The sequence below is a fragment of the Leptinotarsa decemlineata genome, unplaced genomic scaffold, assembly GCF_025532065.1.
Source record: "Leptinotarsa decemlineata unplaced genomic scaffold, Ldec_3_MD MMD2_tig00000576_RagTag_RagTag, whole genome shotgun sequence".
In the NCBI taxonomy this organism is placed as follows: domain Eukaryota; kingdom Metazoa; phylum Arthropoda; class Insecta; order Coleoptera; family Chrysomelidae; genus Leptinotarsa; species Leptinotarsa decemlineata.
The window spans coordinates 3,557,759-3,584,702 of NW_027412551.1; the positions used below are offsets into that span (position 1 = coordinate 3,557,759).

Here is a 26,944-nt window from a genome sequence, read left to right on the forward strand (position 1 = left end):
GCAAAATTAATATCCTTCGATGTGCAGAATCTATTTCCCAGCATTCCCGCTGATGAAACTATTACTTTAGTTATAGCGTTATTAGCTACAAATCGAGTGAACCCAGTTATGTTATCTGTCGTTACGTCTCAAACAAAAAATTATTTTCAATTCAACAGCAATATTTATTCCTCTTCGGAAGGTTTGATTATTGGAAATCTGTTGAGCCGCCTACTTGCGGAAATTTTCATTGATAGTCTAGAGAAGTCGATTCTTAAGCATCCTTTGTTTAAGTATTTCTTGAATTGGTATAGATATATGGATAACGCAAAAGCAATTCGGGAGGTTTCTCCTACTGATAAGTCAGATGATCAAAATCAAAATATAAAAGATTTAACATATTTTGGACAAACAACAGGAAAAGGGGCTTCATTTTTGAATAAACGAGATACAAAAATGGCATATAGAACAGGTAATACGTTGGTAAAGTTAGTTGAAAATAATATATACAAAACATCCACCAGGAGTATATAAATTAAGTTATGGAGCTTGTATATATTGGTCATACTGGCAGAACGTTTGGGAATAGCATCCAAAAACATCTTATGAGCTTTGTGAATGAGAAAACAAGTTCAACATATTCAAATCATCTTGAATGACCAATTGGATTTGAATAGATCACAATCATTACTGAATTAGTTTTCTTAGAAACCGACACTGTATTATTGATGTAGAATCTGTTTAAAATCTGTTCAAAATCTGTTTTTCCGCCAACCAGCTGTCGCACCCCTATGAACGACAACCCTCAGAAGTCGAAACTTGTGCGAGCTAAGGATTAACGAGGTCTTACCTTTCAACGTGTGACTCCTAACACGGGTTGGACGATAGCAAATGAAGATCGATCGTTCAGACTAGGGCTTGAACCACCGACCAACACGGCAGTCAACTCGAGTGAGTGAACAAATCACCCACGCCGAACCGCTTGGCTACCGACCGACCAATGCTGCGTTGGATGGCGGAAGAACTGGCCGCCAGCGCCCAAACGTATCGGAATGGTCGGAAAGCTCGAAAAGTGGGTGTCCCACGATTTGAACGATAGAAATTGTCACGTTTCGAGGTTTGTTCTTCTGTGCTTTTGCGCAACCAAAACGATCGGGTCGCCACGTATGATGAAAAGTGGATCCTTAACGACAACAAGAGAAGTTCAGTACAGTGGATGGACACCGATGAGCCCCTAGGCACTTTTCGAAGGCGAAAATCCACCAAAAAGCACTATGGTTACTGTATTGTGGTCAGCGGCTGGTGTAATTCACTATATCCTTCTGCAATCGGGCTAAACTATCACAGCAGAATTCTGTTGTGAGGAAATCGACGAAATGTACCGAGAATTGCGTCAGCAGCAACCGGCACTGGTCAACAGATGGGGTCCAATCCTGCTCCACGACAACACCCGTCCGCACGTTTCACAAATCACCGACTAAAAAATACAAAAATTGACCGTCAAAATTCTGTCTCTCCTACCATACTTTCCAGACCTCTCGCAATTCGACTACCATCTTTTCAAGCACATCGATAACTTTCTCACCAGTAGAACTTTCGCCAATCAGAACCAGGTGAATACGGTCTTCGTCGACTTCATCGAATTCCGAGTAAAAAAAATGTAATGCTGACGTAATTGATCGATTTGTGATATATTAGCAAAACTGCACAGCTTCAAATGACGCTTACTTCGATTAAGTATTTACTGAGATATTACAGTTGAAAGTAGACTCTTAAAAACAGACGGAACTTTTGAAACAATCGGAAATTTCCGATTATATCAGAACTCAAGGTAGAAAGTGAGTGAGTTAGAAAGTGAGAAGCATATAAAAAGCCCAGAGACAAGGAACTGAAAATCGTTTCGCAGCACCCTTATAGCGTGAGACTGTCTATAATATTTACAATTCAGTTGGAACTCCCAAACGAATTTCCAAGTATTTCATGCCACACTACGCACACTCAATACATATTTTTGGTACCTTACCTTCGACGTACCGCTATAACTTGCGATTAGGAATTTCCTTCCCAAAATTATTGAAGCAATTTGCTATAGAAACCTCTCCACTTGTTCAGATGGTTATTTCAACTATTATATCTCAGATATAATCCCAACTTTCAGCTTGCTGAAAAAACAAATCTGAACTTTTTCGAAAAAATTTTTTTGAAAATTTGTAAATGTAAGAATATTTTCCTACAAATTTTGGAGTATAGTTATTTGTGATTCTTTGAATATGTTATGTGAAATATTATTTTTGATTTGTGAATTATTTGATTTTTATTGGAATCTATATGTAAATGTATTGTTACGTTTTCTATAATTGCTATAAAGTATGTGAGGAAATGAATTTTTTGATTGTTTGATTGATTGATTCTGTTTATATGAATCCATTCAGTTCTACAAATTGTCATTTTCTCTCTATTTTTTCAAGGACAAAACACAAACACTACAGGCGCTCTCAGAGCGGTGCCTGTGCGAAAGTAGCGATTCACATTGGATTTGAATCGCTGGAGATTAAATCCATTTGGGAAACGGTCCTAGGAAGTTTATTCCACATAAAAGCGGTTCTCCAGATGGAAAGGTTCTTAAACGGTGAAGTTCGAGGTGTACTGAGTTGAACCTCAAAACGATAAGCAGCCACAGCCCGTTGCGTATTTCTGATATGTACCGCTTTTGGTGTAAACAAATGTGCCAAGTCACTTGAACACCTCCCGTGAAAGTATCTATAAAAGAGAGACAAACCTTTCTTCGATATTTCAGGCTATCAAGGTTGCACGTGATGTTCGCGTCTCCAATCGGGCGGAAGGCTCTTTTCTGGATGGAATCCAGCAACTTCAGGGTATTTTTGGGGCAGAGCTCCATACATGAGAACAGTACACCAAAGAAGGTCTGATCTGAGCTTTATAAAGCACCAAAGTTGCTGAGGTGTGTATAGTTTTCTGGTTCGCAACAGTGTTCCAAGCTTTTCAGAAGCAGCCTTTGCAATTCCAGCGACATGATTCTGCCAAGACATATTGGTGTCCATTTTAACCCCCAATAAACTCATCGAAGCAGAAAGCGGAATTGTTTGACCTGACATAATTATACCCGGTTTGGAGACATTTATCTTTTTGGAGAAAATCGAAGCCTGGGTTTTGTGGCATTGAATCGAACCTGATTATTTCCACCCAAATTCGATATCACTTTTAGATCCTCATTAAGATATGCAACACCCTGCTGCCGGTGAAGATGTGTCCTTATTACAATTATAAAAAAAATTTAAATTTCAGTAATGCTTGTTTATAGTATAATAAAACAAAAAACACAAGGAAAGATCCGTGAAATATTCAATACTGATTATAAAATGAAATCTCTTAATCTACACTAAGCCGATTGGAACATAATATATGCAAGACTAGACACATCAAAGATAAAAAATTTGATTAGATTATTCCTATCGTGAGGTTGATTAAAGGACACGGCAGGAGTGAAGGTAATCGCATTGCCGACTCTTTAGCCAAGGAAGCGGCTGGACTAAGAATTTCAGGAGCCAGTAGCACCTACGGCCTGATGACTTCGACAATTGCGGAACTAGCCAAAAGGTACACCCATGCTCAATCCCTAAAGAGATCGGATGAAATCAAACGGATGCAATTTTGTCAGAATCTGGGAAGCTGGCGCCGAAGAAATATCTGGCGATAACCAGGAAAAATCTACGCTTAACAGTAGGATGTCTGACTGGCCACTGTCAACTAAGGAAACACCTCCATAATAAGGGGCTAGTGGGCACACCTCAATGCAGGATGTGTGAACAGGAAGATGAAACTGACAGGCATGTCCTATACGAATGTCTGGAGTTATCGTCAATAAGAGCGTGTGTGTTCGGCGAGTCTTGGCCTACACCTGCCGATATAAAGGAGATGTCTCCTAGTGACCTGTCCAACTTCCTGCTGTGGGCCTGCACTCACTCTCCCTACTCTACAGATACAGATACACATTTGATGCTGAAGGATCAAGTATAGACAATGAAAATACATTCAAGAGAGCTATTTCACGGCTTCCCATATATTGAAAAGTTGTGTATCGTCTTTAATGTAAAAAATGAATTTATTATAATTAATTTTCAACTATATATCGCACTGTATATTCAATACATATAATGATCTGATTTATGATTATGGATTATTTCATTGGCTTTTGCATTTTCATTGTAGTACTTATTAAATTGTACCATTCGCGATTTATTGAGCAAAGCTACTGTTAGTTTTCATGAAAATGAAATATACTGTTTTGATTTTAGGACTTTGCACAAACGACTATGAGTGAACTCTTAGGATGGTACGGCTATGAAAATTCAGCGGAGGATTTGAAATTGCCCATGAAATGTAGATCTCACTCTGGAAGTACCAGTTCAGGATTATCTCCAAAGTCATCAGGTAATAACAAGAGTGGCTTTTTCCGAGATTTGCTTGAATGTTCTTGAGTTGAAATCAATTCAATCGCAGAGTATAGCGTTTTTTGTTCTTCTCACACCTAAATACATAATGTATTATCTCTTCGCATGTTCTCTAGAAACAAATACCTAACTGATAAAAATTTGGTTTACTACCAACAAAGTTGCAGAAGTTTTGCAACTCGTATCAAATGCATTGTGGTAAGTGAAATGAATTAGTTAAGGTAGAATAATGAATAATGTATTTTAGTGGATTCGGGGAAAATAACGTAATCCTATCGTTTCGTGGAATTTTAATCAAATAGGGTGGTAGGTAATGATGACATGAATGACTAGCTCTTTTCACACTTCTGTTAACGATTGAGTGATTAGATACCCTTTCAGCGTTCCAAGAACAGTGAATGTGCAAGTGCATAACAAATTGATGAATTTCAACAATAATAATAATATTTGGGAATGATATGTTTTGGCTTTCTATTTATCCATCTCTATGCAGATAGGGATTCCCTCAAACTTTTCAATATAAATGGAGAAGTAGAAACTCAAAAACTGTTTTTCCATAAAATAATCTCTCCTAAAAATATACCTCTTTCAATTTGAACAAGATTCCTATGGCTGAGATTGAATCGAATAAGCTGAAGAATGTCAATTTTTTCAAGGATAAAACACAAGCACTACAGCAAAATCCTTAAGGCGCTCTTAGAGCGGTGCCTGTGCGAAAGTACAGGATTGCGAAAGTACATTGGATTTGAATCGCTGGAAATTAAATCTATTTGGAAAAACGTTCTCAGGAAGTTTCACAGTGCCATTGAAAAAGTAAAAGTTCCAAAATTTCCTACATTATCTTATCATAAGTGGGGCTGGAGAGTTCATCGGCTAACATAGAAAAAAGTGATAAAAATTTCGAGGAAGATACGATCATGGCGGTCATAAAAATTTTCAATACCATTTTTATAGTACGATTTTTCTTCAGCCGCAAACTACGACTCAGTTTCGAGGATTACTTCTTCAAAATGTTCTCCAGCGAACATTTTCTTGAGGTCTAAGAAGAAAAAAAGTCTCTGGGGCCAGATCTGGAGAATATGGTGGATGCGGAAGCAATTCTAAACCCAATTCATGCAATTTTGCCATCGTTTTCGTTGTTTTGTGACACGGTGCATTGTTTTGATGAAAAATCACTATCTTTTTTTTTCAAATGGGGCCGTTTTTCGCGATATCGTCCTTCAAACGCTACAGTAACATTATGTTATAGTTGCGCATCCCAAAATATTGATACCAGAACCTTGTCAGCCGACTGTTGCGTCTTTGCACAGTTTGGAAAGTCTTTTATAAAGGAACCGTCTGACGAGTCACACGGCTTCCAAGGATATAATGAATATTGGTGGATTTAACGAGTCTAGATCACAAAAAGCGCGACTTGGTTAGAAAATATTACAAAAGATTATTTTATTCGAATGAATAATATTGTTGTTATGATCGCAATATTCTGCTCAGCGGAAACTAGTTTTCTCAACTTCATTTCGAGGAAAAAGCTCATGAAGTCTTTAACTATTACCTCTAGATGTTCATGCTAATTTGTAATTTCTACCCATTCTGCTTGGGCGGTTTTCGAAGTATTGAGAAATTTCTGAAGTGCATTATTATAAATATGCCTCAATCTCAAATGCTTACTATGATTTGAAACTCTTTAATCTACTTCGTAACACACTATTGGATATTTGGAACTGTTTATCAAAAAACTAAACAGAAAATTTTCCTAAAGAAAAGTTTTTTCATTATTAAGATGGGGGTTCTAGAAAATATCTAGAATCATTTTTTCAGACAGAGCAAGGTTAACAGTGAATATGATGATAGAACATTCGTTCATTGGCGTATACAGTGTGTCAATTCGGAAACGTAGTACCTCCTACTTTGTGGTCTATAGGCTTGTTACGTTTCCCTTGATTAAAGAAAAAAAACGATATTAGAAAAAATACAAGTTGTCAATAGGGTTCCACCTAAAATAAACTAGTCGTGGATTTATGAAATATGCTTTGAGAACTGTAAAACATGCATTGGTCAGACTGAGCGAGCTATTGGAATTTGTTTGAGGGGTGGCACAAAGCACATATTTGATTTTAGAGAACAAAAAACTAGTGTCGCTAAACTCGCCTTGGGGACCGGCTATAGAATAAGTGAAAAATGACTGAAAAATCTGAAACCAGTACATGATACTGTATTTTTGGATGCTTTCGAAAATTTGCAAATGTCAATGTGTGACATAAGAACTATGAACAATGACAACGGTCCCATTTAATGATGCCGCTGGATCCAAAGATCGTTTCCAACATGCTTCTTACAATTCTGCAGTCCAGCCTGTCGAGCCCAGAGGTTAATTTCGGGATTGCCAAGTCCACGACATTCTGATCGAGCATCGTGTCCTTCAGACATCTTCATAGGACGGTTTGTCTCGAGAATCTTTTTTGGTCACTAGGTAGAAAATGTTTCTCTGACCCTTCTTCAACAGTAGCACTCCTCCGACTTCAGGATTCTGTTACCCCATGTACGACCTTCTGTCCGTTCGAGTAAAAGGACATGAATTTCTGGAACGTCATTTCATCCTCTTGTGGTTTGAGGGCGCGAACTTGGCCATGAATTCCAGCATGAGGAGCCAATCTGTTAAAATGGACGCCCCTAGGCTTTCCTCGAGGTGGCTTATGAATTCGGTAGACGAGGTCACTAATCTTTTTCATGATTTTGTACGGGCCCTCCCACGAGTTACGCAACTTCGGTGATAAACCACGGCGTCGCGGCGTCGTGGATTGTACATCCAAACTGGGTCACCAGTTTCGAATCCCCCAGCATTCGCCTTGATGTCACAGGCATTCTTCATCCTATCGCTGGCACTTCAGATGTTCAGACGGATTCGTTCATGGATGTCGCCCATTCTCTGGCGCAGCTTGCTGACATAGTCTTTCCCCGCAGTGTCTTGTTCTGGCGGCGTCCCAAATTTCAGGTCGCAAGGAAGCCGCAGCTCTCGGCTCATTATAACACTGGCAGGGGTTTGGCTGGTTGACTCGTACACTGCCGAACGATAAGCCAGCAGGTACAGGTGGAGGTATTGGTCCTAGTCTCTCTGATGGTCAGAGACTACCTTGGACAAGTGGCGGTTTATGGTCTTATTCATCCATTCCACCATTCCATCGGACTTTGGATGTAGGGCTGTGATTCTGATCTTTCGAATGTCCAACAGTTCACATATTTCTTGGCACAATTTGGACTCGAAATTTCTGCCTTGATCCGAATGCAGCTCCAATGAGACACCGAATCGACATATTGATTCCTTTACCAGGACGTCAGCGACGGTGAAGGCTTCCGCCAATTTACTGAAGTAGTCTATGGCTACTAGGATATTTGTTCCCATGGTCGGAATATGGGAACGGGCTGGCGATGTCAATGACGATTCTCTCAAAAGGACTACTCACGTTATACTGGCGCATTGGAGGTTTCGGTCGTATTCCAGGTCCATTACTGGCAGCACATACAGCACATTTTCTGCACCAGTCCTTGACGTCGGCTTGACAATTAACCCAGTAAAACCGTTGTCTTACTTTCTAAAGGGTCTTCGTTACTCCCAGATGTCCTCCAGTGACTCCATCATAGATTTCTTTGAGCACCTCCCGTCGTCTGTTCCTGGGTACCACTGCCCGGTGCCTTTCTTCTCCACCGTCTATAGACTCCAACACCCGCTTCAGAACCCCGTTTTCCAAGTTGAGGGAGTTCCATTGTGTCCAGTAGGACTTAACCGCTGGCGAATAACCTGCTACCTCCTGCCACGATGGTCTCCGGTTACTTTTCTTCCATCTGATGACTAAACCAAGATCTGGATCTTTCTCTTGGTCTTCCTTGATCTTATTGTCCTCCCCGTTGTCGTCTACAGCTGTAGTTCTATAAATAGCCACTTCCTTTTCTTCTGCTCGTCGGTAGTGTGAGCAGCCATCGGGACATGGTCTCCGTGACAGGGCATCTGTGTCTTTTACGGGGGCTTGCTGGATACAGGCTGACGATTGCCCCTTCTCATGGAACCTCTCTAGATTTTTTGATTTGATGTTGGTTCTTTGAATACTTGGACATTTGCTACGGACATTCTCAATTTTCCCACGGTTCCAGCATCTTATCTGTTTTCTTTCAGACAAAACTCTTTTCTAATAGTGGCTTCAATATCAGCAGAACCCTGTCCATCTTCCTCCATAGTTTGAATTTTGCTCGGGCCCTTGCAGGATTGTTTTACAGCCTCAAACTCCAGAGCTCTTGCCAGTGCATCCACGAGATGTTTGGGACGAGCTAGCGTCAAGGCCTACCTCGTTTCTTGGTCGCGAAGTCCATCCAAGAATTCCTGAACTGCTAACCGCTCCATTACATTTTTCGGTGTAGCAGGATATGCCAGACGAACCAATCGAGCAATGTCGGCTTCAAATTCCTTTAGGGATTCTCCATATTTCTGGAATTGGTTCTTCAGCTGTGAATGGTGAACGTGCTCTAGGTGGGCCTGTCCATACCGCAGCTCAAGATGCTTTTCAAGTTGGTCATAGTCTTCCTGTTCCTGGGCCGTGAGGGTTTGCAGAATATTCATTGCTTTCCCACGCAACGCCAATAATAATGCTACCGCCTTTTCTCCTGCATTCCATCCATTCACTCTGGCCGCAGCTTCAAATTGTCGGCGGTAATTTGCCCAAGGAGTTTTTCCGTCGAACTGGGGCGGCTTCATGGAGAGCTTTTCTGGTTCAGAACTGAGTTTGATATCTTTCAGTTCCGGAATTGAGTTTTCGGAAACCGTTTCTGTGGGGTGGACAGAATTAACGATTTGGTTTTGCAACTTGCTAATTGTTTCCTTTATCTCGCTGATTTCCTCTACTCCTGTGTTCATTTCCTTCCTGATTTTATCTATCTCCGTCTCGATGGTTCCTATCCTTTCTTCGAGTAGGCTCGCCACACTACAAAACTCTTTTTTAAAGCCTTCTGCATTTTCTAGAAGTTTTTCTTTCAAACTATTCGAATTCTCTAGAAATTTATCTTCCAAAATTTTCGAATTTTCCAGAAGCTTCTCCTCCAGGCAATTCGAATTTTGTTGAAGTTCATCTTTTTAAACTATTCGAATTTTGTTGAAGTTCATCTTTCAGCGATTTGCTATTCTCATCGAGTTTGCTCATTATTGAACTCAAATCACCTCCAGAACTCATCTATACTTTTAGCGGCGGTTCGCGGTGAGTTATGTGTTTGCTGTCTGAGATATTGAGATATGAGATAGCTATAAATTTAAATGAAACAACGGTGTGAGATATCATCGAAAAATCCACACCAAACAGTGACTTTTTCGGGAAGCTTTTGGATACCATTTGGATTGGTATCGTTTCAAATTCAACATTTTTTTTTTGTTTACGTACCCATTCATCCAGAAACGGGCCAAGTTGTGGTCTGCAAAAGACCGAGTTCTTGGGAGTGACGCGAAATCGACTGTCTCAGATTCCTCTGCACATTCTCACAGACAACTGATTTGACAGATGTAGTTTCAACAAAGTGGCCGTTATCAATTGTCAAAGTTCGGGAGTCCGTGTTGGAAGACCCTAAATAATAATTCTGCACCTGCATGCAAATCACTTGTCAGGTTTACCGCGGGTAATTATGTATGAGAGTAAATTCAACCAAAATCCTCATTAGTTGTGAAAAATTAAAAAAAAAAATATGTAGTAAAATGAATGTGAAAGGGATTCAAATTCTCTGAGGATGTCTCATTGAGTTTTCGTGAATTTTTATAATGAGTTCAATTTTCTATCTAACAGAGAAGATTATTGAAGTGAAGCGCAAATTAATTCAACTGTACATCACAAAACTACAAAATCTAAAACGAAGCGGGTTGAAATTTGAATACCTTTCGTTAATTCTGAGTAACTAGATACGTATTATCGTTTTTGTTGCTATTGTATTCGTTTATTGAATATTGTGATCATTACTAATGGTGTATATACCTAGCTCGATGTTCGATAAAGAAGTAATATGGAATAATTACTCCATTTAATTAATGAATATTTTGTGAATATCTCGCAAATTCATAGGAGGAAAGAGGAAAATGGATATGACTTTGTACTCAGATCAGTCGATAGAAATGTTAGTTGAAGAAAACAAAAATGAATTATCGCCTAGAATAGGCCACGTGCACGTAGTTTTTTATTGGCAAAAAATACCTTTTTTTATTGATCGAAAAGAACAATTCATTCAGGCCAGTCGTCTCAAGTCTGTTTAGGAAAATCTGTTTAAAATCTGTTTTTCCGTTAATCAGCTGTCGCCCCCATATGAACGACAACCCTCAGACGTCGAAATTCGTGCGAGCTAAGGATTGACGAGGTCTTACCTTTTAACGTGTGATTCCTAACACGGAAAACGACCACTCCCCTGGCTAATACCACGAAAGGCGTTGGATTATATCCGACAGGTCCTGGAACTAAGCTTCTGCGAAGTACAAACAACATAATCGTTGTCGCACCATCTGCCCGTAAACGAGGTAACCAACCACATATCCGAATCGCCTAATTTCTCGTTTAAGGAAAAAAACTTCACATATAGTATAGGGATATACTTGAAAACTGGCTGCAAATCAGATTACCTAAAAAAACAGGCCAGTCTCAAACCACTTGCATTGTAGGTTAATGGATTAACAACCATCAGAAAACTACTACTTCCCTGGCTAATAACACGAAGGGCCTTGGATTTTATCCGACAGGTGCTCGAACTAGGCTGCAGAAAACGACAAACAACTAATTCGTCATCGCGCCATCTGCCCATAAACGAGGTAAACAACCGCATATCCGAATCGCACAATTTCTCGTATAAGAAAAGAGGATATACTTGAAAACTGGCTGCAAATCAGATTATCTAAAAGAACAGGCCAGTCTCAAGCAACTTGCAGTGTAGGTTATTGGACTAACAACCATCAGAAAACAACTACTCCCCTGGCCTTTCGTCAGTGCAAGATAGTGTCCATTTGCAGGAATTACTTTTGTGAATGATCCAACGCCGTTCGTGGTATTAGCCAGGGAAGAAATTGTTTTCTGACAGGTGTTAGTTCATTACCCTACAGTTAAGGTGAGTTGAGACTGGCCTGAACGATTTTTTCTTGTAAATAAGTTAATTTACAGCCAGTCTTCAAGTATGCCCCCTTACTATATGTGAAATACCCGTTTTTCTTGATTATCGCTTATGCAAAATATTTTGCGAATACAATTTTGAAAACCATTGAAAACCAAAAAACCCACCAAAAATGTTTTTGGCGTCAGAAGGGTTGTATTTTCCCATGGTATCGATGTTGTGCCAAGTATCAATTATTCTTGTGTGCACTTTCGATTACATTCAAACCTGGACGAGCGTCAAAATTAAAGTGACCACGAAGCGCGAAAATTTCTGTGGATTGCTGACACCGGATTGGATTTCAGATTTTGTCATCCCACTATAGTTTTGAGTCATTAGATATTGAATAATATTGAAATTGTGTATTTTGCTGTTTCTGGAAATGATGAAAATGATATCGTGTATGCCATCCAGAATGTGAAATCTAAATTTACATATTTCATACCCGTGAAAATTCAATATGTTCATGGTGACATCTCTTGGCCTCGACTCCCAGCATTATATATTTCAATATTAAATTCTACAAGAAGGATTTGAAGCTTTATATCTTCTATTAATTATCTGCGAGTGCTTTCGACAGTTGGTAGTACTGTCATCATCTGACACTCCTCAAACTGAACTGGTTATCCTGTTGTCTGCCTCTTTATATGGTCAGAGCGTCTTAACTCAGGTATTTCAGGTACTTTAGGTAAATTTGCCTGTATTTGTTCTGCATCAGGTACTCTTCTTCGTGTTAGATCTTCTCTAGGAGTGTGTATGGTTTTGTTTAATATATTGAATGTGAGATCTTGTTGTGTTTTGATTTGTACTTGTTCCTCGATAGGTGATTTATGACTGTTGAATTTATGGATGTTCAAGTTTTCCCAAATGGCCATGCGGTTTCCCTTGTTGATTTGTTTTATTAGTTTTATGTTCTCTGGTGGGGGGAAATTATGTTTGTTTTGTATGGCATTTGTGGCAAGGTTTGATTTATATACTGTTGGATTTATGTATGCCTTTTTGTGCTCATTGTACCTTTGGATCAGTTTTTTCTTGGTTTGGCCGATATAGAATTTGTTGCAGTCCGAGCATTGTATACTGTATATCCCGTTTTGGTCTTTGTCTTCTTCTTTTTCATAGTTGTTTATTTTTTGTGTTATCTTCGTGTTCGGCTTGTATGTGATGTTGATGTTCAGTGGTTTGAAGATGTTTGTTAGTTTTTTGGTTTGGTGTCCTACGTACGTAAATGCTGTCTATCGTTGTGTTGTTTTGTCTGTTGGGGTAGCTTGATCCTTGTTCTGTATTTTTTGTTTGATTCTGTTTTCTAGTTTATCTATTGTCTTTTAGGTGTATCCGTTTTCGTTCGCTATTTGGTATATGATTTTCCGTTCTTTGTTTCGGGCTTCATTGCTGAGTGGTATCCTTAACATTCTTTATATGAATGCGTTATAGGCAGCCATTTTGTGTGATGGTGGATGGTTTGAACTTGCGGGTATGGTGGAGCTTGTTTGTGTAGGTTTCCTGTATATTGTCATTTGAAATTGTGTTTTATTGTGGTTATATCCAATGGTTACAGTACTGAACTTGATGAATCCTTTTTGAGTCATTGTATTGTATACAGTGTATCTATTTTAAAACATACCGCCCTCTATTTGTTGGCCACTTATAAAAAATCTATTAATATGCAAAAACACTTCGGAAACTATTTTAAAAGGATAGTAGGTTAGTTTTCAATTGAATTAGATCCACCATCTAGTGAGGATGAACACCACCCCTAAAATCTCAATTGAAAAGGGGGTGAGTGATACCTATTTCAAAGGTCGTTCAGTTAACTTTTCAAACATACTACAGCTGTCGGACTGAGTTATGGCCGATGTGAAGCCCCTGCCTCAAGATGTGCAGTAGATGTGTAGAAATCTGTATGTTAAATTATTCGAGCCTTGAACATTAAAATTCAGGACCGCATTCAGTTAGTGATGGAGTTTAAAAGTAAATTGCATAAACACATTTCAAATAGTCAAACTCGTGAAGTTGTTGGAGAAAGAAAAGACATCGGGATATATATATATATATATATATATATATATATATATATATATATATATATATATTGGCCTCCTCAGCGCGGTGCGGCCAATTGCAATGATGGACAACAATTGGTTACCAAAAATGAAAAACTTCACATATGCACGGTGTCACCAACAGGAGCTAACCGCACATTTGTGGTTTCAATTAGAAGACCTAGCATTCCCAGGCATCATCTAACATGCCAATATCGAATTTTAACACTCAAATCGCGATCAGTTCCTGAACTGAACACGACGGCGATCACCATCCCCACATTCCCCGATTTCTATTTGTCACCGTAACATGACTTCAAATTCAATTTTATGACTCTTCAGCCAATCATAAAACTCGGTTAGTAAAAATTATCCAATACGAACCGCCAAGTCTACAGTCCACGTAGTTCGCTGCCAGTTCCTTTATATGTATTGGTTTTTTTGGCTTTTGAGAGTGCCGCCACCTTTGAATGCGCACAATATCTTTTACTTCGACTATACTTAACATTCCATTAGATAAGTTGTACGAAAGAGTGATTGCTGCAACAGGTGTTTCAAAAAGAAGTATTCGAAGAATTGTTACAGAACACAGGGATATAGAATGAGGTGCAAGTTCTTGTTTCAAATCGCCAATTAAAACGAGAAATGAGAAAAAGTCTAAAACCGATTTAGACAACGCCGATAAGAATTTGTTACGTGGAATTATTATTATTACGTAGAATTATTACTATAAATACCACTGACAAAATTGTGCCTACAATGCCGAATATTTTGAAAAAAATTAAAGAAACTCAATACACAGGAAGAGAAGATTCTCTTCGTAAATTATTGAAACGATGAGATTCCGTTGGAGAAAAACGGATAAATTAGAGCAATATTAATGGAGAGACATAATATTCATCATTTAAGAATAGCTTCATTATTATTATTAGAAGTTTCCCACATTTTTTGTCTGAAGATGGGGAAGTAGAAAGCCAAAATCCTTTTTTTTTCCAAAAGATAAACGTATCGTTAATTGAACTCTTCACAATGAAGTGTACACTACTTTTATCATGAATTTTTACCAATTGTTAGCAAATTAATTACGGAAATTTGAAAATATGCTTGTTGATATACGAAAAAGTGTGATTTGATTTATGCATTCAATCTAGATTTATCAGGTCATGTGCTAGCCGAGAACTGAAATGTTTTACCCAACAAAGTTAATTATGGCTCAGAGCGGCGATCCAAAATACTGAAACTCTGTAGCTTTAAACGAAATGTAAGATGATCCGAGTTATTTTCAGACGTTCCGTTGTAATACTGGCCAGTGAGCGTCTGATAAATTTTATACCAGGTTTCAGACATTACACACTGTAAACGTATACGCAGTTGGAAATGATGAAGAAATTCAAATATTTTCATTTCGGTATACCCGTTCAATGCAAATTGACTTACTTCAAATATATGTGATGGACTATGTTTTGTCTGTTTAAAATCTGTTTTTCCGTTAATCAGATGTCGCATCCCTATGAACGACAACCCTCAGAAGTCCAAACTTGTGCGAGCTAAAGTTTAACGAGGTCTTAACTTTTAACGTGTGATTCGTAACACGAGTTGGACGATAGCAAGTGAAAATCTATCGTTCAGACTGGGGCTTGAACCACCGACCAACACGGCAGTCAATTCGAGTGAGTGAACAAAGCAGCCACGTCGAACCGCCTGGCTACCGACCGACCTAATATCGGCCGATATTTGATGAAAATCCATAAATTATTCAAGAAACCCCTCATTGTGAGATTTTTACTACACAGTTTACGAAACAGCAACACGTGTTTCGGTATACAATAACTTTTTCAGGCGTTTTCTAATATTTTTTCATGAACCAAACACAAGCACTACAGGAAAATCCTTAAGGTGCTCTCAGAATGGTTCCTGTGCGAAACTGGTGATTTACAGTAGATTTGAATCGCTGAAGATTAAATCCATTTGGAAAAACGTTCTCGGGAAGTTTATTCCACACAAACGCCGTTCTTCAAATGAAAGAGTTCTTAAACAGTGAAGTTCGAGGTGTACTGAGTTGAACCTCAAAATGATGAGCAGCCACAGTCCGTCTCGTATTTCTGATATGTACCGCTCTTGTGACAAGTCACTTGAACACTTCCTATAAAAATATCTATAGAAGAGAGACAAATCTCCAACTTTTCTTTGATATTCCAGACTATCAAAGTTGCAAGTGATATTCACGTCTTCAATCAGGCGGATGACTCTTTTCTGGATGGAATCTAGCAGTTTCAGGGTATGTTTGGCTCCATACATGAGAATAATACTCCAAACAAGATCTGATCTGAGCTTTATAAAGCATCAAAAGTTGTTGAGGTGTGTACAGTTTTCTGGTTTGGAACAGTGTTCCAAGAAGAAGCAGCCTTTGCAATTTCAGCGACATGATTATGCCAAGACATATGGGTGTTCATTTTGACCCCCAACAGACTTATCGAAGCAGAAAGCGGAATTGTCTGACCTGACATTATTATATCCGGTTCCGAAACATTTACCTTTTTGGAGGAAAGCGATGCCTGTGTTTTTGTGGCAGTGAATTGAACTTGGTTAATTTCATCTCATTTCAAAATTACTTCTAGATCCTCATTATGTACTGCAAGTGTGCTGTCGTCAACAAAGCAATAAATTGGATATTTGGTTTTTCCAATGAGTCGTTGATATGATGATGATTTGATGATGTCTTCAACGGAATGGCTACTCCAAAGCGATGGTAGAGAAGACTTTGGCTAAAAGACAGCAGGAGCCTCGCAAGGAAGAGAAATCATCACAACCAGTGCTTGCACTTCCCTATATCAGAGAATTATCGGAGAGGATAAGAAGAATTGGTTCCAAGTACAACATCAGAAACTGCTTCAGATCCAGTAACACTATTCCTAGCAGCCTCACGAAAACTAGGCCACCAAACGCGGACTGCGATTCCAAGAATTGGAACACACAGCAACTCAGGAATAGCAGACCATGTTTGGACCCATCAACACAACATCGAGTGGTCCCAAGCTGAGATCTTGCACAGAGAGGAACATTGGTTTAAGAGAAAATTCAAGGAAGCCGCTCACATGTTGTCCAACAACATATTCAGCCAAGCCAGCGTAGAAATACGCAACATATGGAAACCCATCATCAAGCGAAAAATGGCCAACTCTCGCCAAACGGTCATCTCCTACGGAACCAGCGAAGCGGAAAATGGAAAGCGGGAATAAGTGAAAGTACTCGAACGACCTATAAATAGTCATCTCTCGGAGGAATCAGTCCAGTCATCACCCGAAGATGATTGTAGATACTAACAATCGAAACGTCGTGAACTAACGTGACTTGCAATCTCTCAAATTTTTATTTTTATTTTCTTTTTTCATTTGTTTATTTCTATTTATTTTTGTTCAATTGTTCTATTTTACTTGTATTTTATTTCACTTTTGTTTCATTTCAGGTTCATTTTGCTCAATATAATTGTTATTTTCATTTTTAATTGTTCATTTTTAGATGCTTCAGGGATTTCAAATCATTTTATGTAGTAGACAATGGAAGTCCGAACTAGTGAATATCATCATGAAACATTGTCAATCACCTTCAAACAAACTTGATAGCCTGGAATATCGAAGAAAGGTTGGAGATTTGTCTCTTTTTTATAGATACTTTCACGGGAAGTGTTAATGTGACTTGCCACATTTGATTCCACCAAGAGCGGTACATATCAGAAATACGCGATGGGATGTGGCTGCTCATCGTTTTGAGGTTCAACTCAGTACACCTCGAACTTCATTGTTTGAGAACTTCTTCAACTGAAGAACTGCGTTTATGTGGAATAAACTTCCTAAAAACGTTTTTCCAAATGGATTGAATCTCCAGCGATTCAAATCTAATGTGAATCGCTAGTTTCGCACAGGCACCGCTCTAAGAGCACCTTAAGGGTTTTTCTGTAGTGCTTGTGTTTTGTTAAAAAAAATAAATTACGAAGCATCTCATATTACGAAACAAACACTTTAAATTTGAAATTTTGTTAAAGATATATTTGATTGAGTAGAGCTAATTGAATACTCATGTCATATATATTTTGGAACGTGGTTTGGAAGAAGGTGTAAGTCTCAACGATAGTAACGTCACAGTTATTTGTGAAACTTCGAATTTCTTTGAAAAGGGAAAAATTTTGGTATTACTTCCTGATGAATGTACCATTTTATTATAGAAATAACGAGTAATATTGATTTTTTTAGAAAGTATAAAGGTCTAGTGTGAATAAAAATGTAATTGAAAGAAGGGAAGGAATAATAAAAACGGAAAATAATAAATCATTCTATAATCTATATTATAGAAACATATCAACTTATATTGTGAGCGCCCAAAATGAACATTTTGAAATATGGGACCCTACCATTTCGAATACACAACCAATTAAACACAAAAATGCTGCCATTTTTCTTCATGCTGGCCAAACTTCGATGCTATGACTTGTCGAATCATTTTTGTGTATGGCTCTTCAGCTTCCTCAAAAAAAGTTTCGTACTTTTACCATCAACCTGGTGTTCCCAATTGATCCATATTGTCTCCAACCCTGTTTTTGTTGTATATCAACGACTAATTGGAAAAAACCAAGAATCCAATATATTGCTTTGCTGACGACAGCACACTTGTCGCGTCATTCTATTTGGATTCCAGGACATCGTGTGTGGATACAGATCTTCACCGGCAGCAGGAGGTTGCATATCCTAATGAGGATCTAGATGTGATTTTGAATTGGGGTGAGAGTAACCAGGTTCAATTCAATGCCATGAAAACCCATGCATTGGTTTTCACCAAAAAGATAAATGTCTCTGAACCGTATATAATAATGTCAGGATAAGCAATTCCGCGTTATTTTTCGATAAGTTGGTTGGGGTTTGAATTGGACACCAATATGCCTTGGCATAATCATGTCGCAGAAATCGCGAAGGCTGCTTCTCAAAAGCTTGGAACACTGTTCCGAACCAGAAAACTGTATACACCTCAGTAACTTTTGATTCTTCATGAAGCTCAGATCAGACCTTCTTTGGAGTAATGTTCTCATATATGGAGCTCCGTATACCCTGAAACTGCTGGATTCTATCCAGAAAAGAGTCATTCGCCTGACTGGAGACGCGAACATCACTTGCAACTTTGATAGTCTGAAACATCGAAGAAAGGTTGGAGGTTTGTCTCTCTTCTAAAATACTTTCACGGGAAGTGTTCAAGTGACTCATATTTGATCCCACCAAGAGTAGTACCTATCAGAAATACGCGACGGACTGTGACTGCTCATCGTTTTAGGGTTCAACACAGTACACCTCGAACTTCACTCTTCAAGAACTCTCTCATTTGAAGAATTGCGCTCTCCAGCGATTGAAATCCAACCTTAATCGCTACTTTCCCTCAGGCACCGCTTTTAGAGCGTCTTAAGGATTTTCCTGTAGTTCTTGTGTTTTGGCCTTGAAAAAATTACCCGCGTCGCATCGGTGTATGACGCCTCTTGAATTTATTTTATTCGTGTGATTCGTTTTGTTATATCTCGAAGGGATTAAGCATAGTTCCCCTGCTTCGCATGGGTAGCACTGCCGCCCCGACTTCATATGAATGACATCGTCATATTTCAAAGGCAACATTTATGAGTTATACACATAAACTTTCCTCTCAAATAACTCCGTCCATATATCAAAACCGTTCGGTACTTTTTGAATTTATCACGTTCAGACAGACAGACAGTACATACTATGTATTGATGAATGCATACATCTAATTCTTAATTTTTTTTTCAGAGGAATGTGGCTGGTGTGGAAAAACAGTTGATGAAAATACAGGACTAACATCTTCGTCTGCAATTTTTTGTTCTGAACTCTGCTTCTCACAATCAAGAAGGGCCAGTTTTAAAAAGAATAGAACTTGCGACTGGTGCAAGCATGTGCGTCATACGGTGTCATATGTCGATTTTCAGGTAAACGCATATTTCAATATAATGACTAATTATATCCGCATCCAATGTGATTTTTTATCGATAGCTTCATTTAAAATTTCACTTTATGTTTTGATATAAATAAGCGGTAGACATTATAATAATGATAATGTCAACCGCAGCAGACATTATCATTATTTTTGTAGCTTAATCAATATCTGTAATGGAAGAGACAGACCCGTATTTAAGAAAAAAAATTATCGTGACCGTGTTGACAAGAACCGGTCAATCCAAAATAATAATAAACAAAATATATAATAAATTGATGGATGTAGCCGTTACTACGTGGTAGGAAATCATAATGAAGAAAAGAAAATTGAAACTTTCTATGTTTTTTACCACTTTTATTTGTATGGTAAGTGGTCTTTCAGGTGAGATGGTGAGAGTACGGATCTGCCGAACTCAAAGTACCTGATTCATTATCATTTTCCAGACAGAGGCGACACACACTGTCTTCCGACAGTCCAAGTCTCTGCATGTGATGATTCAAATGACAGTGACCTGTAAAAAGGCCTGTTAGACATCGTAGGTCATCCCTACTGTAGTCCAACAACTGTTTGGAATCATGCTTCGAAGGGTGAATAAACGCCTTGGAGTGAGCAAATTCAGGAAGATTCTGCTAGAAGTCCATAACTCTTCTTGCCATCCAGGTGTTGAGTGTTTGTTTGGCAAAGCCGAAAGCGATGCCAGATTTCTGGCCAGTATGGCCAGAAATCCAGACCAGAGACAATCTGTTTAGTTTTTCTATCGAGGACAGTCTTTTTTTGGCAGTTTGCTACCAATTTAGACGTTGCTCTGTGGGAGCCAAGAGCTTCCAACGCCGCTTGACTGTCCGAGAATATTTTTATTGAATCGTGAGTGAGGTTGGATTTATCCAATTTCTCCGCACACAATTCAATAGCGTAAATTTCCGCTTGAAATACAGTCGCATAAGTTCCTAGGCAGGTAGATAACTCTGTCCTGGGTCTGCGACTGAAAACACCTGCACCAGAACCGGAAGGTGTTTTTGATCCATCTGTGAACCAATAACTACCTGCTCTTAATATTTCCTTCTCCTGCAGGATCCAGTCCTCTCTACTCGGGAATAGTACTTTATAGTAGTTGACAGTTGGAGGCATAAAGTCAGAGGTCATTTCCAGAATGCTGTGACTTCCAATATCAACCAACAGTCTATTGCACTCTGCATTGAATTGATTTGTGCAATTGGCAATGTGCACAAGTCTGTATGCAGTCCATCTAGCCTCTCTTTCCAGGAAAATGTGGAGAGGAGGTAGATCTAGAAGGATCTCCATGGCCGCTGACGGTGTGGTACTGATGGCACCACTGATAGCCAGACAAGTCTGTCTCTGTAAGCCAGAGAGCTTCGCTCGGACCGTTTCCTGTAAAGCCTTCGGCCACCAAGCAATTGCACCATACGTGATCATTGGTCTGACAATCATCACATAAATCCAATGGATTTGTTTGGGACCTAAACCCCAAGTTTCACCACAAATCCTTCGACATGTCCATAGAGACAGTCTGGCTTTGTGTAAAACTCTTTCCAAGTGAGCGTTCCAGGTGAGTCTTTTATCAAGGACAATGCCAAAATATTTCACCTCCGTTCCAAATGGAATGACCACACCATTGAGGGAAAGTGGCGTTAGATTGTCCAATTTCCTTCTCTTGGTGAAGGGGATTAACACAGTTTTGCTGGGGTTGACAGACATCTGCTCCCTCAGGCACCAACTGTGAACAACGTCCAACGCGCTTTGGAGGATATTACAAGCTACTCTTTCCCACGTGGACCATGTCAGGACGACAAGGTCATCTGCATAAGTTCGCAGATCAACTTTTCTTCTGCCGAAGGCATCAAGCAGACTATCCACCAGGAGCGATCACAGAAGGGGAGATAGTACCCCACCTTGAGGGTAGCCCCTGGTGACCCTGAACCTGATAGCCTCGCCTTAAAGAGTCGTAGTTGCAGTTCTGTTTACTAGCATGGCATAGATCCAGCCAGTTATGGTCGATAATATTTCTCTTCTAGCCAGAGACAATCCTATAGATTTAGGTAGTGCAATGTCAAATGCTCCTTCAGTATCAAGAAATACAGCAACCGCAATCTCCTTGTTGTCAAGGGATTGGGAGATTTTCTCAACGAGGTTGTTTAATACTGAATCTGTCGATTTGCCGGTTTGATAAGCATACTGGTGGTTATTTAGTGGGGATGCATATAATGCTACCAACCTGATATGTCCGTCCAGTACGTATTCTCTCAAGTCCTTTCAGCAGGAAGGATGTAAGGCTGATTGGTCATACCGATATGGGGTGTGGGTCTCTCCGGCTCAATCTAGGTATATATACCACCGTTGCTGCCAACTAACTGGGTGGTATGTAGTTCCACGCCAGACTAGCTCTATACAATTTTGTGAGAATAGGTAAAATTATTTCCAGTCCGTTTTGAAAAAGAGCTGGAAATATACCATTCTCTCCGGGAGATTTGAAGGACTGAAACTAACGTTACTGCGGTTTCGTCCTATAAGGACATTTTCAAACGTATACTTATACTTAATGTATAAGTTTGAAAATCTCCTTATAGGACGAAACTGCAGTAACGTTAGTTACAAATAAAAGTGGCAAAAAAGATAGAAAGATTCAATTTTCTTTTATTCATTAATTGTTATATCGTTATAGTACATTTCGAATACAATAAAACTATCCTTTTCCATTTTTTTCATATATTCTGAATTAACAATTCGATTCCCCGTAAATTTCCTTTGACCATTTTACTGCTCCCCACAATAGTTACCTTTTTTCTCATCCATTCTTCTTCATATCCGACTTCGCATTGGAAGCAGAACATATATGTCTAATTTTTTGTTGTCAGTATCACATCAGCTTGTCCACGAAGAAGTTTTTCGTATTTACCTGTAGAGCGAAGTTTCGAGGTGAAAGGGACGGAAGGTTCCCTTTTAGTAATTTCAAGAGTACGAGAAAGTATTCCAAAACTTTCCAAAGTATTCTAGAATGATGAAATGTTCTGGAAAATCTTGAAAAATCCCAGAACAATCGAAGGAACGTTTCATTCGACCACAGTCTACTAGCCCGGATTTTGTGCTATTTAATGGTGACTCCGGCCGTGGAATCCATGTTCTAATATTTTGATGATTGTCACTGAATGAAGTTGAACGTATAATTGACAAAAACTTCAATATGGAGTTAAATTGATAGTATCTTCAATTATGAAATACTGAACTGAGAAGCAGTGATGATTTCAATGATAAATATAATTTTAATAACATTATCGATGAACTTGTGAAGAACTGTTTGGAATCTTTGCTGTAATAATGAATATTAATGAAGTTTTATCCCAACAACAAACCGTTATTTTTGAAACCTTGACACGTGTTTCAGTCACCAAGTGATCATCTTCATTATGATTGGTGATTGGCTATGTTAATTCAAATGTATCAATAAGAATCAGCTGTGGTACGTAATGGGACATATTTATACAGTACCTACGTAATATCATCAGGGTCATATGAAAAAATGATAATTTAGTTGGCCGTTATCTAATTTTCGACCCTCTCGTGAATATCGGGAAAAGTTTAATTTCACGACATTATTTGAACATTGCCGAAGAAGAAAATAACTACAATAAAAATTTTTCTTGAAGATATGTAGAACACATACACAAGTTTCTTTCAGACAGGAACCAGAAGAAAAAACCATTCCGAAACAACCACTATTACATGAGCTTCATATTTCACGAAAAGTAAAAATCCTATCGAAAAAATTACTTTTATATGAACATTGTATTGCAAACTGAATGGGAAAAAAAGTAATTTTCGTGTAATTTAATAGAAAACTAAAAGGCTTTTTCCCAACATATCCTGAAAGCCTATTGAAAGTTCATATGACAAGTTTAAATATTTTTGATGATAGAGAAGACTGTTTACAATTCGTATTTATATATTTGTTTCAGTTGTACTAAAAAATATTATGGAAGTTACCGAAAACTTGATACAAGAACATAATTTTATTCAAGCGATAGTCGTTGACAATTAGGTACCTCTCAAGATCATATTTTAGAGTACCTATTTATGTTTCAATAGACTTATGAAGCACAATCAAATCCAAGATAGAGTGGATGTAAACATTGACATGCCCTACGCACGTGATATTGAAAATCCCAAGAATTGGCCAGGGTCGTATTCAGAACCAACATCTTGTTGATCGCAAATGCTAGGAAAACTTTTTTATAATAACGAGTGAAATGCACAAGTTTTGCAGTTTAACGGGAAAAATGCAGATAATATGTGTAATAAAAAAGATTTTCATTGGATTTTTCATAGCGCACTCAAGCATTATATGAGAAGAGACGTAATTATTTCTTTATTGATAATTTTTATTTTATGTAAAATGAAAAGGAATATCAATCAAAATTGTTCAACTGGATGAATTTGTCTCTTCATCAATAGTGTCATCCTCACCAATCTGAATTATCAGTGGCTCGATTTGTGCCTCTATTATGTTATCAAGCTTCCACATATTTGTCTCGACTTCCGATATCACATGCCGAACACACTTCTCCCATTTTTCCGCTGTGACTTTTTTCAAAGCCTCATCAAAAAGTACTTTGAGATCTGCAAATTTGAACGAAGTGTTATGCTGACCTACAAAATTCTTCACATTCGCCCATATTAACTCGATAGGATTGAGCTCGCAGTGGTATGGAGGCAGGCAAAGGACAATTTTGTTTTGGCCTGCTGCCATCTCATCGACTATATATTTTTGATATTCAAGCTTGCGCTCCTTGACAATTTTTAGTAGCTGTACTCTTAGCATTGAGTCTTCAAAGCTAATATTCTTTGATCGCAGCTAATTTTGGATTTCAACCTTCTTTGAAGACGTTGTCGGAATCTTCTCTAACCGTCGCGAATGATAAGATGCATTGTCCATTACAATCACAGCATTATCCTCCAGATGGGTTAGAACTTTAGAAAACCACTGTTCGAAAAATTCACCGTTCATTTCTTCGTGATAATCTCCAGTTTTCTTCGACTCGAAAAACCACAGCCCTTCAGCAACAAACTCATTCTCATTGCCGATGTGACAAATAATAAGCCGTTTTCCTTTACCTGAAATTATGAAGAGGTATGTAAGTAAATAAAACAAATACGAGGGTTACTTTTTATATATTGAGATTGAGGCAGGTCTTAATATAAATATAAGTTTACCTGATGGATTTGTTAATCCGGTGGATAGTCCATCTAGAAAGGCCCTTCTAGATGAGGTCACAGTTTCATCGACCCATACTTTAGCAGTAGTATGACCAGAATTAACCTAGGTTTCATCCATATAATAAATTGTTCTCTGTTGTTCCCTATAATATTTAATTTTGGTCAAATACTCTCTCCTCCATAACACAATTTCCTCTCTATCCAATAATAAACCATTGCGCCCTCGTTTTTTCCATACAAAATTCAAATGTTTCAATATGGAATGTTGACCGCTTGAAACTTGGCACTTGTAAATCGAAGCGCAACACATTCCAATTTTATCGGAAACTTTCGATACGACTTCCTGGCTGGACTCAGAGGATAGCTCACAGTGTCATCAGCAGTGTCCGCACTGGAAAACAATTTTAAACAATATACTATAACGCACGCCACACAAACACGCAAACGACTGATTACAACCCTGTGCTGGTACCGAACTCGTACCAAGAAGGCGAATTCACCAATGAACGCTGCCCTTTCCATCTGACACTGGGCGATCACGTGAACATCACGCTTCGGTTTTGTTTTACTCTATCTTGGATATGGATAGACTTTAGTTATTTATGACTATCGAATTTACTAGAATATACCAAGGGGTCGAAAATAATTTTTTGTATCTTTTTCAGGACGGAGCATCCCAACTCCAGTTTTGCTCGGACAAATGTTTGAATCAGTACAAAATGCATATTTTCTGCAGAGAAACTAGAGCTCATCTGGAACTTCACCCGCACTTACACACCGATGAATCAACCAACGGCACTCTGATTACACCTGACCTATGGCTCAGGAACTGCAAATCACCTGAACTGCGACGGCCATCTCCAGAGACTTCTCCGAAACCTCAAGAAAAGAACACGCAGGCTTCACCTTTGCCATTGATATCTATTACACACCCTTCTAAGTTGATGGAGTCTGTTGAACATCGAAAAAATAGGCTCAAACTTCAGAAGAAGTCCAGAAGGAAGTTACCAGCAACAGTGACCTGTAATTCATTTCAGAAAATTCCTCCATGCGATATCCCCCAGGATTTGAGAATAAGACACTCCCCCACTGACTTCGAACATAAGGTCGAACAAGCTTGCCCAATAAAAACACCGGAAGCACCGGTTAATCCTGTAGATCCACCAAAAGAGCCTAGAGTTCCAAACCCTCACTGCAATTCTCAAACTCACGACGACCCTCAACCTAGAAAATCTATGGATAATCTGTTACCTCCACCTACGTTGATTGTTCCTTACCCTATCATTCTGCCTCTGCCCATTCCAATTCCTATTCCGATACCAATACCAATACTGAGGGAAGAAAAGAAGAATCAGGCAGACAAAAAGGATGGATTCACCCAGACTGAAGAAGAAAAAGTCGAAAAAGCTGAAAAAGACAATGAATGTTTGGTTGTTGAGAAAGATAAAGAAATGAAACATCCAGGTAGACCTCTTAGAAAACGAAAGAAGACATATGAACCTATGGGACGATTAGTTGTTAAAACAAGGAAAGTTATTACAAATTCCAACTGAAACATCAAACTTGTATAGCAGATCAGTCGAAATGGAATGTGTAATTTTTAATCTAATTTATTGAATAAATAATCTAGGGTGAATTAATTATAATTGCGAAATGCCAAGGGGTTGTTGCTACCGACATCAAAGTACATATTATTGGATGGACACATCGGATATACACTTAGAAATAAATATATATTAATAAGGATATTAACTAGTCTTCGTATCGTTGATGAGATATTTATCAAAATGAAATAAATGAATAAAGTCCAGAATTACCATGATATTTATTCTGTTATATCAAGATATGCAAATAAATAAATAATTATGCAATTATACAAATAAGATCATAGAGTTAAAAGGTGATATTTTTGTGTTTCTTCATCTGTTTCGGTTTTTGAGTTATTAAACCACTGAAAATCTGTCAAATGTGGTCTGGAAGTAAGAATAGCAAGGTTTATATGCGGAACTTTGAATTTTTCTACAGAGAACTAGACTATAATGAAAAATACTCCTTTGAGTGAAGTGAATTCAGCTGGAA

At 38.5% G+C, this 26,944-nt stretch overlaps 1 protein-coding gene across 3 annotated transcripts in view; it reads left to right on the plus strand.

Annotated features, from left to right (window-relative positions):
- Sobp (Sine oculis-binding protein) overlaps positions 1-26,689 on the plus strand; it is a 79,112-nt gene extending 52,423 nt beyond the window's left edge. For all 3 annotated transcript variants that reach the window (XM_074174289.1, XM_074174288.1, XM_074174287.1), the window contains exons 2-4: positions 4,296-4,431; positions 19,453-19,628; positions 25,531-26,689. In XM_074174289.1, the coding sequence (XP_074030390.1) occupies positions 4,314-4,431; positions 19,453-19,628; positions 25,531-26,418 (1,182 nt within the window). In that variant the 5' untranslated portion in view covers positions 4,296-4,313 and the 3' untranslated portion in view covers positions 26,419-26,689. The remainder of the gene's footprint in view (positions 1-4,295; positions 4,432-19,452; positions 19,629-25,530) is intronic.
- The last annotated feature ends 255 nt before the right edge of the window (positions 26,690-26,944 follow it).